At 41.1% G+C, this 20,402-nt stretch overlaps 1 protein-coding gene across 6 annotated transcripts in view; it reads right to left on the bottom strand.

The window, feature by feature from the left end:
- Nucleotides 1-20,402, bottom strand: part of LOC126355976 (solute carrier family 22 member 7-like) — a 195,542-nt gene that overhangs the window by 109,486 nt on the left and 65,654 nt on the right. For all 6 annotated transcript variants that reach the window (XM_050006588.1, XM_050006587.1, XM_050006592.1 and 3 more), the window contains one exon: nucleotides 10,090-10,320. In XM_050006588.1, coding sequence (XP_049862545.1) covers nucleotides 10,090-10,320 — 231 coding nt within the window. The remainder of the gene's footprint in view (nucleotides 1-10,089; nucleotides 10,321-20,402) is intronic.

Here is a 20,402-nt window from a genome sequence, read left to right as displayed (position 1 = left end):
CAGTAGTGCATATCTGGTGTCTCGTCTTTCGATTGTTTTGATCCTGCAGCCATTATGAATCAAGACACAAAGGAATTACAAACATTAGCTGTCAGGAAGAATTCATTTAAATGAATGGGAAAAGTTGAAAATTTGTGCCTGACCAGGATTCGAACCTCTATCTCATTCTTAATTTTTTTTGTTATTAAACGCGAAGGTTAATACCGAAAATTTTGGATCCGGCAGGGTGCGAACCAGGAACACACCACACGCTGTTACCTTTCAGTTGTTGGACAATATTATTTTTTTTCTTTTTTTGCTTGTAACGGCAAGAAAGAACCGACACAGGGGAAACTTAAGACTGGGTGGAGACAAGGTGGGCAAGGATCGCACGCCGTGGCCTAACCACGATGCCTCCCCCACCTCCCTCCCACCCGACTGACACTACGTTGGACTATCACATAGTACTGGCCATTTCTTTATTTATGTTTTACTTTTATTTATCTGAAATTACTTGGTATTCTAAAAAGGAAGGAACATGGTGGGACAAAATCCTACATGGCTTCCACCACTTTAAAAGAAAAAAAGTATCATATTTAGTCGTACCCTGCAACAACTTATTTTTCCATGACTTAAACGAAAAAAGTCTTATAGAGCGACAAAAATGAAATAAACTGTGTAAAGATACACCCTAAAGGGGACGGTAATGTGAATTCCACAACGACCGGTTAACTCACCATTTTATTTTGGCAATTTTACCACAAACAAGGTAACAGGAATGAAACATTCCAACAGTAAAGGATTTCTACACATCATCCAACTCCTTGACGACTAAAGACGAGATATAGCATATTCGCAAAAAGTGGACGACAGTGTGGCAACCTATCCATTGTGCAGAAACCATATACTGGAAAAAGCCACAAGGGTCCGGGTCATAACTGCTCCCCACCACGTAATGAACATAGAGCTCGATATGCCACACAACTGTATTGTTCTCTGTTCTGGGGAACAAGGTTCAATCGGGACGCAGGAGAATGTCAGTGGAGATTGTCGCTTCCGTCCTCCTGGCAAGAAATGCCAATTGTCGGCGGAGCCAACTGCAATAACGGTGTTCGCATGCGACTAAGCGGTGACATAAATGTATCTGTTTCATGGCAGCAACTGCATCAGTCCAATACGAAAAAGTCGAACGTTGATGGAGACAAGGTTATGAACGACTTGGTGCCACGAGAACACAGGGGTAGGCTGACACTGGATCAAACAACCTTAAATTCTGTGTCTGGTGATGGGGACTCCACAGAGGAAACGTGATTTGGAAACGTCCAGCGGCATGCTAGCATTTTAACAGAGAGATTAGATTGCATTCAAATGGCTCTGAGCACTATGGGACTCAACCTCTGAGATCATCGGTCCCCTAGAACTAATTAAACCTAACTAACCTAAGGTCATCACACACATCCGTGCCCTAGGGAGGATTCGAACCTGCGACCGTAGCGGTCGCGCGGTTCCAGACTGAAGCGCCTAGAACCGCTCAATCCTCAAGTAACAGACATAAAAAAAGTTCACGAATATGCCTTAATTGATTATTTATCCTACCAACATCTATTGGTGGGGTTAAGCTTTTGGGTCGGAGACAGGCAAAAAGGCAAGCTATAAGTCACTGGGGGACGCAAAGACACTTTAAAGTAGTGCGTCGAAGAAATAAATCAGAAGGCTCATCCCGAACATCAGTGAGGCCAAAACGTCGCTCCAACAGGGGTCGCGCCATAGCCGGATAGCTCACTCGAAAAATAGGGTTTCACGAGATAAACGTGCTAGATAATCGACGTAACTTTCGGGATATCATCGCAGGAACGGTACAAATTTGGGCAAGAAAATAAGATTTACACAACACGTAAGTTTCCAAGGACTGAAAGTTATGAAGTAACGAGAGAGAGCGACGCGAGTGTTTAAGGATCGCTCGTTGAATCCAGTCCGTGACGAACGTCCAGTTCAATCCACCAATCTTCATCGGACAACAATCGATAACAATAACCAACGATCGATTGCGGGCGACCGGAAAGCCCATGGAATCTCAACCGCGTCAGATCCCCGCACACTGAGTAATCAGTGTCTCTGGTCGTTAACCTGAGCTCTCGTAAGACGACAAAATGCATCCTACAGTCCTTGAGCATCGGTATGGCGTCATGAAAAGGAAGAAGCACCATAAAGCCAACGGCGCACGAGGGAACGTTAAACCTTTCGCCCAATAACGACCTGCCATCCAGTCGAGCCGCTATGGGCCTCAAAATGGGTTCCAGAAGAAGCGCGAGTAACGACATAGATAGAAGACTACACCTCGACACACTTCTATGGGGGAGGAGGGGGGGGGGGGAAGGCCACCGTTCACGTCAGTAGACTTCTGAATGCCAGTAACTAGAGACGTGAACGTCCTTCGTGCAATATCATTAAAACCAACAGCTGTCAACACTCGCTACAGAAAAACTTGACTAACCCCGTAACTCGCACGATTAAAATCAATGGAAAGTAGACCTCCCTTTAAAAGGACAAAAAGGACAAAGGAGGCAGTCGAGATCACGACATTCAGCAAGCGAGTACGACCTAGAAGACAGCTTTGATAACGCGCGACCACGCCACCGACAGACGGCTGTTTATCGCCAGTGCGACTATTTTATGACTAAATTTGAGTAGCGTTCCGTCATTTTGGTAATTATAACAATTCTTCCGATGTTAATGGAGGGTGGGATGTAGACCCCTTGCACCATTTCATGCACCATATACGTTATCGTATCTCCTTTTTTTTTTTTGGTCATCAGTCTGCTGACTGGTTTGATGCGGCCCGCCACGAATTCCTTTCCTGTGCTAACCTCCATCTCAGAGTAGCATTTGCAACCTACGTCCTCAGTTATTTGCTTGACGTATTCCAATCTCTGTCTTCCTCTACAGTTTTTGCCCTCTACAGCTCCCTCTAGTACTATGGAAGTCATTCCCTCATGTCTTTGCAGATGTCCTGTCATCCTGTCCCTTCTCCTTAATGTTTTCCACATATCCCTTTCCTCTCCCATTCTGCGTAGAACCTCCTCATTCCTTACCTTATCAGTCCACCAAATTTTCAACATTCGTCTATAGCACCACATCTCAAATGCTTCGATTCTCTTCTGTTCCGGTTTTCCCACACTCCATGTTTCACTACCATACAATGCTGTACTCCAGACGTACATCCTCAGAAATTTCTTCCTCAAATTAAGGCCGGTATTTGATATTAGTAGATTTCTCTTGGCCAGAAATGCCTTTTTCGCCATAGCGAGTCTGCTTTTGATGTCCTCCTTGCTCCGTCCGTCATTGGTTATTTTACTGCCTAGGTAGCAGAATTCCGTAACTTCATTGACTTCGTGACCATCAATCCTGATGTTAAGTTTCTCGCTGTTCTCATTTCTACTACTTCTCATTACCTTCGTCTTTCTCCGATTTACTCTCAAACCATACTGTGTACTCATTAGACTGTTCATTCCGTTCAGCAGATCATTTAATTCTTCTTCACTTTCACTCAGGATAGCAATGTCATCAGCGAATCGTATCATTGATATCCTTTCAACTTGTATTTTAATTCCACTCCAGAACCTTTCTTTTATTTCCATCATTGCTTCCTCGATGAACAGATTGTAGAGTAGGGGCGAAAGGCTACAGCCTTGTCTTACACCTTTCTTAATATGAGCACTTCGTTCTTGATCGTCCACTCTTATTATTCCCTCTTGGTAGTTGTACATATTGTATATGACCCGTCTCTCCCTATAGCTTACCCCTTCTTTTTTCAGTATCTCGAACAGCTTGCACCATTTTATATTGTCGAACGCTTTTTCCAGGTCTACAAATCCTATGAACGTGCCTTGATTTGGCTTTAGCCTTGCTTCCATTATTTGCCGTAACGTCACAATTGCTTCTCTCATGCCTTTACTTTTCCTAAAGTCAAACTGATCGTCACCTAGCGCATTATCAATTTTCTTTTAGATTCGTCTGTATATTATTCTTGTAAGCAGCTTCGATGCATGAGCTGTTAAGCTGATTGTGCGATAATTCTCGCACTTGTCAGCTCTTGCCGTCTTCGGAATTGTGTGGATGATGCTTTTCCGAAAGTCAGATGGTATGTCGCCAGACTCATATATTCTACACACCAACGTGAATAGTCGTTTTGTTGCCACTTCCCCTAATGATTTTAGAAATTCTGATGGAATGTTATCTATCCCTTCTGCTTTATTTGACCGTAAGTCCTCCAAAGCTCTTTTAAATTCCGATTCTAATACTGGATCCCCAATCTCTTCTAAATCGACTCATGTTTCTTCTTCTATCACATCAGACAAATCTTCACCCTCGTAGAGGCTTTCAATGTATTGTTTCCACCTATCTGCTCTCTCCTCTGCATGTAACAGTGGAATTCCCGTTGCACTCTTTATGTTACCGCCGTTGATTTTAATGTCACCAAAGGTTGTTTTGACTTTCCTGTATGTTGAGTCTGTCCTTCCGACAATCATATCTTTTTCGATGTCTTCACATGTTTCCTGCAGCCATTTCGTCTTAGCTTCCCTGCACTTCCTATTTATTTCATTCCTCAGCGACTTGTATTTCTGTATTCCTGATTTTCCAGGAACATGTTTGTACTTCCTCCTTTCATCAATCAACTGAAGTATTTCTTCAGTTACCCATGGTTTCTTCGCAGCTACCTTCTTTGTACCTATGTTTTCCTTCCCAACTTCTGTGATGGCCCTTTTTACAGATGTCCATTCCTCTTCAACTGTGCTGCCTACTGCGCTATTCCTTATTGCTGTATCTATAGCGTTAGAGAACTTCAAACGTATCTCGTCATTCCTTAGAACTTCCGTATCCCACTTCTTTGCGTATTGATTCTTCCTGACTAACTGAACTTCAGCCTACTCTTCATCACTACTATATTGTGACCTGAGTCTATATCTGCTCCTGGGTACGCCATACAATCCAGTATCTGATTTCGGAATCTCTGTCTGACCATGATGTAATCTAATTGAAATTTTCCCGTATCTCCCGGCCTTTTCCAAGTATACCTCCTCCTCTTGTGATTCTTGAACAGGGTATTCGCTATTACTAGCTGAAACTTGTTAAAGAACTCAATTAGTCTTTCTCCTCTTTCATTCCTTGTCCCAAGCCCATATTCTCCTGTAACGTTTTCTTCTACTCCTTCCCTTACAACTGCATTCCAGTCCCCGATGTCTATTAGATTTTCTTCCCCCTTTACATACTGCATTACCCTTTCAATATCCTCATACACTTTCTCTATCTGTTCATCTTCAGCTTGCGACGTCGGCATGTATACCTGAACTATCGTTGTCGGTGTTGGTCTTCTGGCGATTCTGATTAGAACAACCCGGTCACTGAACTGTTCACAGCAACACACCCTCTGCCCTACCTTCCTATTCATAACGAATCCTACACCTGTTATACCATTTTCTGCTGCTGTTGATATTACCCGATGCTCATATGACCAGAAATCCTTGTCTTCCTTCCACTTCACTTCACTGACCCCTACTATATCTAGATTGAGCCTTTGCATTTCCCTTTTCAGATTTTCTAGTTTCCCTACCACGTTCAAGCTTCTGACATTCCACGGCCCGACTCGTAGAACATTATCCTTTCGTTGATTATTCAATCTTTTTCTCGTGGTAACCTCCCCCTTGGCAGTCCCCTCCCGGAAATCCGAATGGGAAACTATTCCGGAATCTTTTGCCAATGGAGAGATCATCATGACACTTCTTCAACTACAGGCCACATGTCCTGTGGATACACGTACGTGTCTTTAATGCAGTGGTTTCCATTGCCTTCTGCATCCTCATGTCGTTGATCATTGCCGATTCTTCCGCCTTTAGGGGCAGTTTCCCACCCCTAGGACAAGAGAGTGCCCAGAACCTCTATCCACTCCTCCGCCCTCTTTGACAAGGCCGTTGGCAGAATGAGGCTGACTTCTTATGCCGGAAGTCTTCGGCCGCCAATCAGAGGCCAAATCCGAACATGAAATTCTTCGGAAGAACATTCAAACCCGGGCATGTGCGGGAAGGAGAGTGAATTGCAATGTCATGAACGTAATCACGGTGAAAACTGCCAAAAACTCCTCATGGAGAGTTGGCGTAACAACACTATCAAGGAGGAAGTAAAATCAGCAGGCCGTATTCCGTCACACTCCAGTGTAGAGATCGGAAAAAGAACGAGAGAGTTCACTCATTATATCTGGTTGGGATGACCACTCGCTACCACCTACAGAACGAGTGATACTGAGAGACTTCCTTGCAGGTAACGTTCGAAGCCGAATTAGATCATACACACACGCCAACTCATACTGGAGAACCGAACGTGGCTGGGAGGCAAACGAAGACCATCTAATTGCAGTATTTTGAGTTACGGGAGTTTCACCGTCAGGTAACGACATTCATAACTCTCAGTGGGACGTCTCGAGAACAGTCATAAAGATCGCGAAGAACAGCATAATACAATTCCCGAGAGTTCCTCCTTTTATCCGCTTTAACGTTGCTAAACAGCATGAGTGCAGTGCAAAGCCGAGCTGTGGCAGTAGCAACCCACCATTCCATAAGCGAGGGATACCGCACTCGCAAACGGCTTGCTCGCCCCGCACACGGCAGCGATGACGTCATTCAGGGAGGTGACCGCCAGAGATAACATATTTTGCTGCCAAATATGGCGATAAAGATGTACCCGCTGCGTTACGTTGTTAAGAGTCATTCAAACAATACAGTGAAGTTGGCAGGAATTACTGCAGCTGACAAATGCTGAATACGTAGCGAAGCAGCCAAATGAAAGTGGTTCAGTCGACTGCTAGAAGTAGCTGTAAAGTATGTAAACCACACTAAAGTCGGATATTTTCAGATCTATGTTTCTCGTAGACTCAACGAATTTTTACGTTGTTCGCAAATTGCAACACCTTCTAGGATTTTCACACCAATTAGGGCCATATAAGCATGGCCTTTTCCAAATGTACGTCCGACCAAAAAGTTTTTCTGGAGTCAACACTTTTATTGCACACAGTTTCCCTGTCAGGATTCTTCACTACGCGACTGCAGTACAAGTAAGTTATATTATAGTTTGTTATCCACATCCTGTGTATTACAATTGTTGAGTATAAACATTTATAAAATGTTTGTAACTTCTGTCCTGCTGTTATACTAAACATTCAGTAATTCTATTTTCAACTTTTATTATATTTGACATGGACTTCTAGTCAATAAGTTGTCCTCACCTAAAGTACGTTTGTACTCCCAAGATCTAGTTCTCATTTTAATGAACTACAGGTCATATATTTCTTTTCACTTAAAAATGTGTTGTTAAATACTGTTATGTACATAACCAATATGTATTGATATAATAGATAATTCATCTGTAACTCGATATCTACATTCCAGCTAATGTGTTTAAGTGTGTACATATGCAAGTACGCATTTTGTTTAGCAATCACTTTAATTAATTATCAGCAGAATTTTTTCTATATGCTTTGCAAAATGTACACTCAATGTTTGAGCCCCTAATGCCTTTATCTTAAGGTTTACATTGTTTAAATAATGTTACTCATCGCTACCACTACTATACACATATGTTGTCAATATTCCTTTAAGCCCAATTTGTGTACATGGTTGGTTACACTGTTGTTATTTACTCCCTCCCCTTCATTATGATACTGGCACTACTGATATGCTAAGCTTCTAGTTACGTACTGTAATTAACATATGACGATTTCCTTTAAATATAGTCGATATGTCACAGTAATTGTTTCGATACTGTAACCTGGATGCATACGAACACTGAGTGACATTTCAACCCATTTAAGAGCACTGTAATTTAGCTTGTTTTGATGTTACAGGTGCGATTTCCATTACGTTTATGATATAATTAAGGTTTTTTATATACTCATGCATTTCGTTAAGTACATGCAATGAATATGACACTGTTTAACATTAGGGTTATAAAATGTTTCCTACCTCACACTGTAACATCTATGTTATCTTATGCCTGGAGATAGAAACTTCGCTTTCTGTTTACATGTGAAACTATACCTATTATGTTCACCAAAGGCAGTCTAGTCCTCTACATTACCAAGTAACATGTCATCGAGATATTTTTATACCATACAACAAAAATTTTCTTTTAAAGATCTTTGACGAAAATATCAACATTTTTTATAAAGTAAAATTTACTGTTCGGGTCTTCTCTTCAGTACTGCTCTATGTACATTTAGTATTTGTGTGTTTGCTTCAAAAGTACTGTGTCATAAATTGACATTGATGGTATGCAGTACAGATTTTTAGTAATGACTAATGCAACATGGTACTTTAAACCATTTTAACCCTGTATGTATTCATGTTATTTTGCATTTCTTTGTAAAGAACAGTTGACATTTTCTGAATACTGCACACAATTATTTGTATCTTTTTGTAGTACCCATTAATATGGTCCACGACTGAACCCGGAAATTATTTGGGTTTAATATAAAAGTTCCTGATGGTTCAATTATGTATTTTATACAAAATTTTATAAGTTGAACGATGCACACAACAGTTACTGGATCAACAATATTTTTGTTGTTTACTACTTAACACTAAAATTCCATCATATGGTGTACAACAAAAAAACACTTAACTGACTGAGGTCGTCTCCTATTCCAGTGTTGTCATTGACTTAAAGTTCTGTACCTGAATTGTAAATGGGTGACCAAGGATCCCATGAACAGTTCCCATGCTGTGTGACCGAAATTTTCGTTCCATGACAACGCTGGGGTAGAAGGGGGAAGGGGTTAAGAGGGGGGGGGGGGAGATTACCTCAATCGGTAAAACGTTCTTCTTTTTTCTTACTCCAGATGAGTGAATTTTAGTGTTCAGAAATCAGTCGTGTAGGCAATAAAAATATTTTTGGTTCAGCAGCTGTTGTGCGGCTACTGAAATTTACAAAATACAATTGTGGCTGCTCCACAAGAACTCGAAGAAAAAGTATAGTCAGAGAGTTAAATTTCAGCACTGGCTTGGAAGAAATAACGCGACACTCTGGAGCCCTGTTCTCGCCATGCACGCACTCATAAAACATTTGCGAGACATCTGGGGGTATTTTTCAGATAAGACCTGCTGCATCCTGACCTCACTGAATCTTCTTCTCCTTTGCAGGAAGTCATTTTCCTTCAAGTAAAGGTTCCTCCCTAAATGTGAACTGCAATTCATGGACGTACTGTGCATTATAACTACCGCCACGTGATTGCATGGAGAGCTGGTGGCCACTTCTGCTGGTTCTAGAATTAGATTTTCACTCTGCAGCAGAGCGTGCGCTGATATGAAACTTCCTGGGAGATTAAATCTGTGTGCTGGACTGAGACTCGAACTCGGGACTTTTGCCTTTCGCGGGCAAGAGCTCTACCAACTAAGCCACGCAAGCATGACTCACGTCCCGTTCTCACAGCTTTACTTCTGCCAGTACCTCGTCTCCTACCTTCCAAACTTTACAGAAGCTCTCCTGCGATCCTTGCAGAAGTATCACTTCTGAAAGAAAGGAAATTGCGGAGACATGGCTTAGCCACAGCCTGGGGGACGTTTCCAGAATGAAATTTTCACTCAAGTACCTCCACCCAGGCTATGTCAAAGCCATGTCTCCACAATATCCTTTCTTTCAGGAGTGCTAGTCCTGCAAGGTTCGCAGGACAGCTTCTGTAAAGTTTGAAAGGTAGGAGACGAGGTACCGGCTTAAGTATAGCTGTGAGGACGGGGTGTGAGCCGTGCTTGGGTAGTTCAGTTGGTAGAGCACTTTCCCGCGAAAGGCAAAGGTCCAGAGTTCGAGTCTCGTTCCGGCACACACTTTTAATCTGCCAGGAAGTTTCACTTCTGCTGGTTGTTTGTGAGCTTTCAACTTAGCGTGTGCCAGCTCTTCAATAGGGTCACTGCTCCCCTCAGTCAGATGTAGCGCTCTGGTGTACGGGCGACTGCAATGCCACTACCCATTCTTGTACTGACAGACAGGGGTTGTTCATATCCTTTAACACCAAATGCTAACAGAAAATACAAAGGTAATAAGAACAGAAAGATTTTTTTTAATTACATGTCACCCATGTAGCCTAACAGCAATCCCAGGACTGCTCCAATGTTCTGTGCATAAAACATGACGTCACTGACGATGTGCATGTCGTCGCAGACCCAGTTCATCTCTGTCGGCACCGTCTGAGGGTACCACGTGTTGTCGTACTCCCAGCCGTGCTGGCAGGGCACCTCGGAAGCACCGTCCAGGGCGCTTCCGTTGTACATCAGGCACTTGCTGAATGTTCCTCCTTCCCTGTGAACATACGTAGAATCTCATTATTAATGCATTTTACAACATAATCTGAAAACTATAGCACTGGGTATGAGTAGTAATTTAGGACAAAATCCAGAAACAGTTTGAGAAATTTGGTTTGCACACTGTTGTATTGCCTGACAAAAAACTAGAAGCAGCCACAGGACACCAGAGAGACTGATCGTTTACTGATGCTCGATCTCTCCCCTGTGTTTAGTGAGGTGCACTGGATCCATTACACAGCTGTTTTCTACTGATAGGACTAGAGTGTAAGGAACCTCTTTCGGAAGACACCACTCAGTCCTACTATGTGTACTAAACAATGAAACAGTTTATGTGGAAAAGGACAGTTACGAATTAAACTACTAGTATGTTCAATTTTCCTAATTTTCTGACAAAGTGAAGCACCAAGCATGCTGATGAGGTACTCCCATGGCCAACGAGATACCCATATCTCTGCCTGACAGAACACACGTTGATCAAGCTCGGATGTCAACTCTGTCCTCGTGCCAGAATCCAGGAGATAAATGGTTCAAATGGCTCTGAGCACTATGGGACTTAACTTCTGAGGTCATCAGTCCCCTAGAACTTAGAACTACGTAAACCTAACTAACCTAAGGACATCACATACATCCCTGCCCGAGGCAGGCCAGGCGATAGAGGACGAGTTACAACACATGTAGGTCAGCTTGCCTTGGATACAACGGCAATCGAACCAATGCATGCATCCAGGACTGAGTGCCATACTGAATAATGGGCTAACACTTCCAGGATTTTTGAAAATTTGAGTCGGTTTTTTAGTCACTGCAGTAGGTTCACAAAGCCCTCAACTCATGAATTTTCAATTCGTTTCCTCCTTCCTTTTCGGCGCTTCATTTCTTTTGTGAGGCACTGAGTGAGAAATGAAGAAGTGGTCTGTGATGGAAAATAAATATTTTTGTACAGGATTAAAACATAATTGAAATGGTGTAAATCCACCTTGTTTCATCCATGAATCTATTGCTGCTTTAATATGTTGTTATTTACTTTACACAAACATGGTCTTGATGTACAAGTTCCTAGAACTGTAAGCGAATGATAGTGTGAGTGAGCCGTGGCGCGGCTCTCGGGCGCAAGACGCTATCGATTACTCCTCTGATTGAGGTTGGCACTATGTGCAATCGCGAGCACCTTCTGTCGGAGCGGGTTCTAACGAGGGAGTGAGTGCGAGTACGGGAGTCTGGGGCGGACAGCAGGGGAGAACGGACATTGCAGCCGCACCCTGAGGCGACAAGGGAAGAGTTGTTGTGCATGGCCGAGAAGGGAGCGTTGAGCAAGGTGGCAGTCAGCATCACTTTCCGGGGGACAGAGGGTTGCGGCAGTCCAGCGAGCAGACACCAGCTCCGGGAGCAGTGCTCCGGTTTGTGGACGTGACGTGGGTCATATTTTGGCGCAGTATAGTTTGCTTGGTACGCATCTGCTGCTCCCTTTATGCCCACGTGTGTTGTTCCGTCCGTATGTGCATTGAAAAGGTTACGCTCCGGCTGGAACAGTGGCTTGTGCTTTACGTCCATGAACCCTGACTCATTTGTTTTGTTGCAGGCAGCTGTAATTTCAGAGATTTTTTTTTTTCGTCGCGATTGCCTTAGCCCGGTGGTGCCTGGTATCCGAGAACAAGACAGCTAACGTGTGACCTGTTGTTGTGGGTTTGGGAGTCCTGTTTGGGCAACCTAGTTATCACGCACACAAATGTATTGCTGCCGAGTGAGGTTAGTCCTAATCTTGTGGAACTGAGCTTTCAGTGACTGGCTCGTCTGCAAGTTAATTAATTTAACCTTTGTGGTGTTTTTTTTTTTTTTTTGGTCTAGTGCTATATTTTTATCGATATATATTAACCAATTTAGTAAAACAAAAACGATAACCAGTACTACGGCACCGACTGAGCACCACTGCATGGTTGGCAGGAGCGGTCTGCACCCGCCAGGCCAATCGTATCACTTCCCGAGTAATGGTTATTGTTCGAGTTTTACTGACCCTTTTAAATACATATACATAAAACAAATATTAAACCAGGCGAATCTGAGACCGCCTTATCGAATGAGCACGTAAAATTACGCTAATAAATCATTTTGTTCTGAAGGGGAAACAAACCGATGCTTTCCGTCGAAACTGGGCATCGCATGAAAGACGTGATGAGGAGTACTGACTCCAGCTACGCACTGCAGAAACGTCAGTGCAAATGTCTGGCGAAACACCGGAGAATATGTGCCTGACAACTGCTAGGAGAGACACACGGTATACACTAGGTGATCAAAAGTATCCGGACACCTGGCTGAAGTTCGCAGCGCCCTCCATCGGTAATTCTGGAATTCAGTAGGGTGTTGACCCACCCATAGCCTTGATGACAGCTTCCACTCTCACAGGCATACGTTCAGCCAGGGGCTGGAAGGTATCTTGGCGAATGGCAGCCCATTCTTAACGGAGTGGTGCACTGAGGAGAGGTGTCGATGTCGGTCGGTGAGGCCTGGCACCAACTCGGCGTTCCAAAACATCCGAAAGGTATTCTGTAGGATTCAGGTCAGCCCTCTGTCCAGGCTAGTCCATTAAAGGGTTGTTATTGTGCAACAACTACGCCACAGGTCGTGCATTATAAGCAGGTACTCGATTGTGTTGAAAGATGCAATCGCCATCCCCGAATTGCTCAACCACTGCGGGGAGCGAGAAGGTGCTTAAAACATCAATGTAATCCTGTGCTGTGATACTGTCGCGCAAACCAACAAGGGGTGCAATCCCCCTCCATGAGAAACACGACCACACCATAACGCAACCGCCTCAGAATTTTATCCGTCATAGAAGCAAACGAAGAACAAGTTATTGATGTAGTAGCTAAGCTACATGTTTCAAAATCGTGTTTGTTTGGAGTTTCTAATGCGATGCCATGGTTTTTGTTGTAAGCCACATTTCCTGACGAAGTATGTAGCATGTTGCTGTTGCAAATAAACAGTTTTAACCCTGAGATTAAATAACTTCATGTTCTCAGTGGCATCTGATAAGGTCAAAACTGTAACACCACTTCTTTGTGCTTTCTCCTTACATTCGTAGCTACTGGTCGATTCTCAAAAATATGTGATACGTTAGTACCTCCCAAAGCGAGGGCACTCCTTTATTCAAGGTAATCGCAACTCTGGGACTGCGGAAAGGAAAATCAAACGACTACAGAGAATTTAAATACCACAACAATACAGTGATTTAATTCAATTCACAACGAAAATAAGATGCAATATTAATCAAGTCTCTGATGAAAATACACTGGATTTCAACAATCAGTGGCCTTAATTTCACAAATAATCAATAAAGTTCCTGTGAAAAGTCCCCATTTTCGATTTACAAGTTCAGGCAGTTACAATATTCCTTCCGCAGGGGTTAATTAACTGAATCTGCGTTGTCTGATATTTTGGTGAAAAATAGTTTCTCTGCCGCAAGATAACAATGCAGGATGCCTCACATTCCATCAGAAACCGTGTGCAGTGAAAAAATTCCGATACAAGATATGAAGGCACAACATGTACCCAAGATATTTACATACATTCCATATGAGAACTGGCCACATTGCGAGGCGGTGTTGATGTGACCAACAACAGCTACTGCGAGGGTGGAAAAAATGAAGCTCATTGACGGTCTTCAGAATAAATTTCATAGATAAGGCATTCAAAGTCTGTGAGAAGTATAGGTGTTTCTTGCATATGTCGTAATTTTTAAATGATTTGTGAAAATGTAACTGATTCTGATGTTGTAATATGAAGTTATGGGCTTAATTCATGATCAGGCTGAAGAAGGAAACAAATTCTCGGTTTTTAATATTGTGACGCCTCCTTCAGAACAACTCATCTTCCTAAGGTTCTTATATAGGAGTCTAATGTAAATAATCTCATGTAACTGGTTAAGACAAAATTAGAATTAAGAACAGGCGAAAGTTTTTTTTGTATTTACCTTGCATTTTGTATACAATTTTTGTGTCTGTTAATGTGGATGGTAAATTGTCTGGAAAGTTATTTACTGTGCTTCGAGAATTCGAGGTGCTCTGGCACATAGGATTCCTCCTTATGTGGGTGATCTTGGAAAGGCAGTAGTGAATATTTACGTCACAGCAAGCAAGAGTGGGAAAATGGGCTTAAGGAAAATACATCTACTGTATGAGTACTACTTTTGGGCCATAGCTGATCAAAATAACTTGCTTCCGCTTGATTCCTGGTCTCCGTATAAGAATCGTACTTCTTTAAGGCACACTATCACTCCTGAAAAGTGCGTGATATTGCAGATCACACCACCTGGAACAACATGACAAATTCAGCCTCCGGATGTTTTTTTTTCCAGTGTACGAACCACATATTATCGCACTATGTCTAACTATGCATTAAAGTTTAGCCAGTTTCACATATGCTATAAGGCAGACAGTTTCGCATTCGATTACATACCATCACATTCCATCAGTTATCATCACCCTGTTACACCAGTATGATTCTATATGCATTCCTTAAAAGTGGACACCTTTCTGAACGTCCTGCATCCTTTGTAACTCCCAAGCACTCCGGTTCGATCTTGATGATGTGAACCATTGTGATCTCCGTGGAACGCCATTTTCCATTCTGTGTTCACGGTGCAAGTTAATGGTTTGTTCTGACAATTTCTTGAATGTCGACGATGTCCTTTTTGTGAAGTGTAATACATACATCCCGTAGAAGGTTGATCTCTGTAACTTCTGGACAGTAATTTTATGTGATCCTCCTGATGTACATGCTGAATCATTAGCTGCCACTATTTGTCACGTTATAATTATTAACAGAAGACTTTCTAATTAGTCGGTAGAACAGTTTATTTGGTAGCTGTGAAATTTTAATTCGTTGCTTTGGTCATATTGTTGAGCGTATTTATTGTGCAAGACAGTGGGAAAGACACCCGTGAACTGCTTCGCTTGTAGATTCTTAAGCGTGCCTTTTTTTAATTAATTTTTATATCTACTAGTCATGTTAGTAATATTTTTAGATGGCTGAGGTGTGGAGTATGACGAAAAATAAGAAAGGTAACGCCTGTGAACAGAATTTTCTGTGTACGTACGCCTGTTTAATTTTGCCTTCCAAGGTGTATATTGGGTAGAGTTTTCAGGTAATCTACAGTACCTTGTAGCTGGCAAGATGTAGCTTAATGGCGGCAGAGAGTCCGAGTTGACCGTGCATTCTCTTCTGTTACACTTCTGTGTCATGAGCAGCACTATCACTTCAAGCTCTTCTGTTACACTTCTGTGTCATGAGCCGCATTATCACTGTAAGTTTCCTGTCAGAATCATTACTGCCAATTGGTGCCCCTCATGAATGTAGGTTGCTGCCCCAAAAGACGTGAGGATTCAAAGAGTTGTGTTTCCCTTATTTACCCACCACACTACACCTACTGCAAACTCGAAACATTGGCGCCCCGATATTTTAAATACTGGCAGACATTTCACAGTTCGTATAGAAATTAATAATAGATTAATCACGATACCCGAAGAAGAAACATGTACATTATTATTATTTGAACGACGATTGTGATGCTGTAATCAGATTTCCAGTATCTTTATTAGTTTAAAGATTAACATCTGACGATGAATTATACAAGTAAAGCCCAGCAACGAATTTCCAAAATGTAAACGCTTCATCCGATTTTGTCGATCGTCATATCTTGAGAAAGCTATTAGTGTAAACCTTAATTGGTATGAATTACAGGCATGTAACTTGAATAGTACAAGAGTTATTGGAGGTCAAAGCAGCCGATTATTATCGATCGCGACAGGCCATAAGTACTCCACAGCTACACGAAAAAACAGTAGCAGCATGCTTATAAATGTATTTATACATCTATGTCTTTGTTTATACCCGATATATGCTATTCATGAAGAAATTGGTTAAATATTTATTGTGTTTTAGAAAGCACGGAGACATAGGCTCTTGGCCTAACTTTTGCTTCTTTTCTTTTGATATATGGTTATTTAATTGTTTATGTATTTAATAATGTGTGTTAGAGCGTGTTTATAGTCCAGCCATAGGAATATTTATTTAATTTCAAGTTATTTAAATGTAAATCCAGTATTTGGTATATGTTTTATTATGATTGCGACTGTGCGTTGGCATGAAGACATGGCGCGAGGACGCTAGCCAATTAGAGCGGTCGTGAATCGGGAGACTGGATGGAAGCGAGTTTCCGGAGAGGACACGGGCCTGTTGTGGGCAGTACGGGACAGAACACACGGAAGTGAGTGCTGGACGCGGACAGTACAGAGCGACGGACGCACAGTCGGCGGAAATACTTGGACAGCGGAGCAGTTTGCGCGTGGTGGCGGCAGATAGAGAATCTTCGGAGTGACGACTTGTGCACTTGTGAGAATTCCGTGGCTTCTACAGTGAAGACGTAGTGTACGTTTAGAAGTGAATGTCTCGCGAGCTCTGTTGTTGTTCATAACTAATTACGCCCTGTAGGAATCAATTGTTTCCCTGTTATTCAACTTATATTTTATTTAATTGCTGGGCCATCGACACCTATAAGTGCTTTGCGGAAATATACCACATTCTCAAAAGTACTTCTACTATCGTACTCATCATTTAAAGTCGTTAAGATAGTACCTGCACATTTTATTTAATTGCAATCTTTCATTTATAAATTTATACGTTACTTTCATAATTCGCAACTGCCGAGTGATAGAAACCTTTGACCATTCGATTCATGTGTGCATTCTTATCGTATACTGTAGACTCGGTAGTATTTGGCCTGTAAAGCGGCAACTACGTATCCCAGCCCCTATACAACGAAACCAGCAAAACTTTAAAGATTTCAACGTTGAGTCGGAGTTGTTTGAAAGCCTGCAATCGTTTATCCGAAAAAGGTGTTTGGTAAAGGGAACCATTACCGCAAAATTTCTAAAAATGTCAGTTGATGATAGTTCATTTATTGTATCCACTGTTTCTTGAGCATTATTTGCAATAACAGCTGCTGCTGTCTCTCGAAACTACTAATAGTAAAGAATAATGTTTCACCTTTCTAGGCTCCACAGGAAAAACCAACAAAATGGAAATAAGAACTCATATTCGCCAGAAAACGACAGGTACAGTTTTTCCAATGTAGAACATTACGCACTATCGTCTTCACAACAAAAAACTTCTAACACAACGTTAGGCGATGAAATTATGTTTTTGTGATCTTGTGGAACATAATATCCAGTACACCTAAAATCTAAAGGAATTAAAAGCTATATTAGCCAGTCCATATCGTCAGGTGTATTTTTCTTGTGCACAACGTACTGTATTATCATTACCGCCCGTCCACTCCTCTCAAAATGGTGTTTGGTAAGATTAGATTAGATTTACTTTCATTCCAATTTATCCGTAGTGAGGAGGTCCTCCAGGATGTGGAACATGTCAGAAAAACAACAATACATTACAAATATTTACAAGTAAAACAAATAAGCTAATGTACCATTCCACAGGTCCCAAGTGGATTGATCGTCATTTTTTAGTGAACAATATATGAAAGACATTTTACAAATACTAATGCACTGAAATTAAAATAAAAAAGTTTTTATTTATTTATAAGGAAATAAAAATGTAATGCAACTACTGTAATACTTATTTACAATGAACACATTACTGCACTGAAATGGTGCAGAAGTTAGATTGTACTCACACACACACACACACACACACACACACACACACACACACACACACAAATTTACACACATTTACAATGAACACATTACTGCACTGAAATTGGGCAAAAGTTATATTGTACTTGTACATATATACATATGCACAAATCAGTTGGTTTTTCTGAGAAATTCATCAATGGAGTAGAAGGAGTTGTCCACCAATAAATCCTTTAGGCTTCTCTTAAACTGAATTTCATTGGTTGTTAAGCTTTTTATGGCTGCTGGCAAGTTATTGAAAATTTGTGTTCCTGAATAATGCACACCTTTTTGTACAAGACTAAGTTACTTTAAATCCTTGTGAAGATTATTCTTATCTCTAGTATTGATTCCATGAATTGAGCTGTTGGTTTGAAAAAGTGATATATTTTTAATGACAAATTTCATTAAGGAATAAATATATTGAGAAGCAGTAGTTAGTATCCCTAGTTCCCTAAACAGGCTTCTGCAGGATGTTCATGAGTTCACACCACATATAACTCTTACTGCACGTTTCTGTGCCCGGAAAACTTCGGATTGGCTTGATGAATTAACCCAAAAAATAATCCCATTTGACATTATGGAATGAAAGTAAGCATAGTATGCCATCTTTTCACTTTTATATCCCCTTTGTCTGACAAAATTCGCATTGCAAACAGAGATTTGTTAAGAAGCTTCAGCAGTTCTGTGGTGTGCTCCTCCCAGTTGAATTTATTATCAAGCTGTAATCCCAAGAAGTTAACACTGTCCACTTCTTCTATCTTCTTATCATCGTATTTTAGACATATTCTTGTGGGACACCCCTTACAAGTTCTGAAGTGCATGTAGTGTTTCTTCTCAAAGTTTAGTGACAAAGAATTGGCTAGGAACCAGTGATTAATGTCCACTAATATTTTATTAGCTGATATTTCTAAGACTACGCTTGATTTGCTATTTATTGCAATGTATGTATCATCGGCAAACGAAACGAAGTTTCCATCTGGTAATGTTACTGATGAAAGGTCATTGATACACACAAGAAAAAGTAAGGGCCCTATAATGGAGTGTTGTGGGACACCTCATGTAATTAGCTCCCAGTTGGATGATGCCTGATACCTTGATACATGTCTCTTTCCTAATAACACCCTTTGTTTCCTGCCAGAGATATAAGATTTGAGCCATTTTTCAGCATTTCCTGTTATACTATAATACTCTAATTTGCTTAAAAGGATATTGTGATTTACACATTCAAATGCCTTTGACAGATCACAAAATATACCAGTTGCCTGCAATTTTTTGTCTAATGAATTAAGGACATTTTCACTGTAAGCGTAGATAGCCTTCTCAATATCAGAACCTTTTAGAAATCCAAACTGTGACTTTGACAGTATGTTATTTGAGATAAGGTGGTTATAAAGCCGACTGTACATTACTTTTTCGACAATTTTTGAGACTGCTGGCGACAGTGAAATTGGACGGAAATTTGATGCTATTTCTTTGTCTCCCTTCTTAAACAGTGGCTTAACTTCAGCATATTTCAGCCATTCAGGAAATATTCCACTGATAAATGACTGGTTACACAGATAGCTTAATATGTTACTTAGCTCAGAATCACATTCCTTAATTAACTTTGTTGATATTTCATCATACCCACTAGATGTTTTTGATTTTAAAGATTTTATGGTGGACATTATTTCTGTTGGGGTAGTGAGGATCAAATTCATATTATGGAAGTTGCTTGAAATTTCTGGTCTGAGGTATTCCATAGCAGCATCTACAGAACCTGACAACCTCATCTTTTCGGTAACAGTTATAAAATGTTTATTAAAAAGTTCTGCAACACTATACACATCTGTCACCAATGTATCATTTACTCTTAATGCTTTTTGTTCCTGTAAATGTCTGGTTCTACCGGTCTCCTCCTTCACCATATCCCATATTGTCTTTATATATGACTATCTTTTCCTTATAATATATTTGCTTTGACATCCGTATTACAGTCTTTAATATTTTGCAGCATTTCTTGTAATGTGCTATAGCATCAACATCGGAACTGTTTCGGATTGACAGACACAGTTTTCTTTTTGTTTTACAAGATACCCCTATTCCTCGAGTAATCCATGGCATTTTTGTAGACTTTTCTCTAACCTTGGTAAATTTTGGGGGAAAAGAGTGTTCGAATAAGGTAAGCCAAGGTGAACCGTTCCCGAAACACTTTCACAAATTTCAGGTGATAAGACTTCGTTTTTTGTACCCACCATACCTTGAACATTATTTGGAATGACGGATGCAACCCCCGCATCGCATCATCAAAATTCAGCTCATTTTACTTAGAATAGAGTGATTTAAGAACTCAAAAGTATAGTACATAGTAAGTGAGCAAAAATGTTTTTAAGTTCCGCTTACAAATACT

This window comes from Schistocerca gregaria, chromosome 3, assembly GCF_023897955.1.
Source record: "Schistocerca gregaria isolate iqSchGreg1 chromosome 3, iqSchGreg1.2, whole genome shotgun sequence".
Taxonomy (NCBI): Eukaryota; Metazoa; Arthropoda; class Insecta; order Orthoptera; family Acrididae; genus Schistocerca; species Schistocerca gregaria.
The sequence above is the reverse complement of the archived record's forward strand: the minus strand, read 5'-3'. Positions and strand labels throughout refer to the sequence as shown.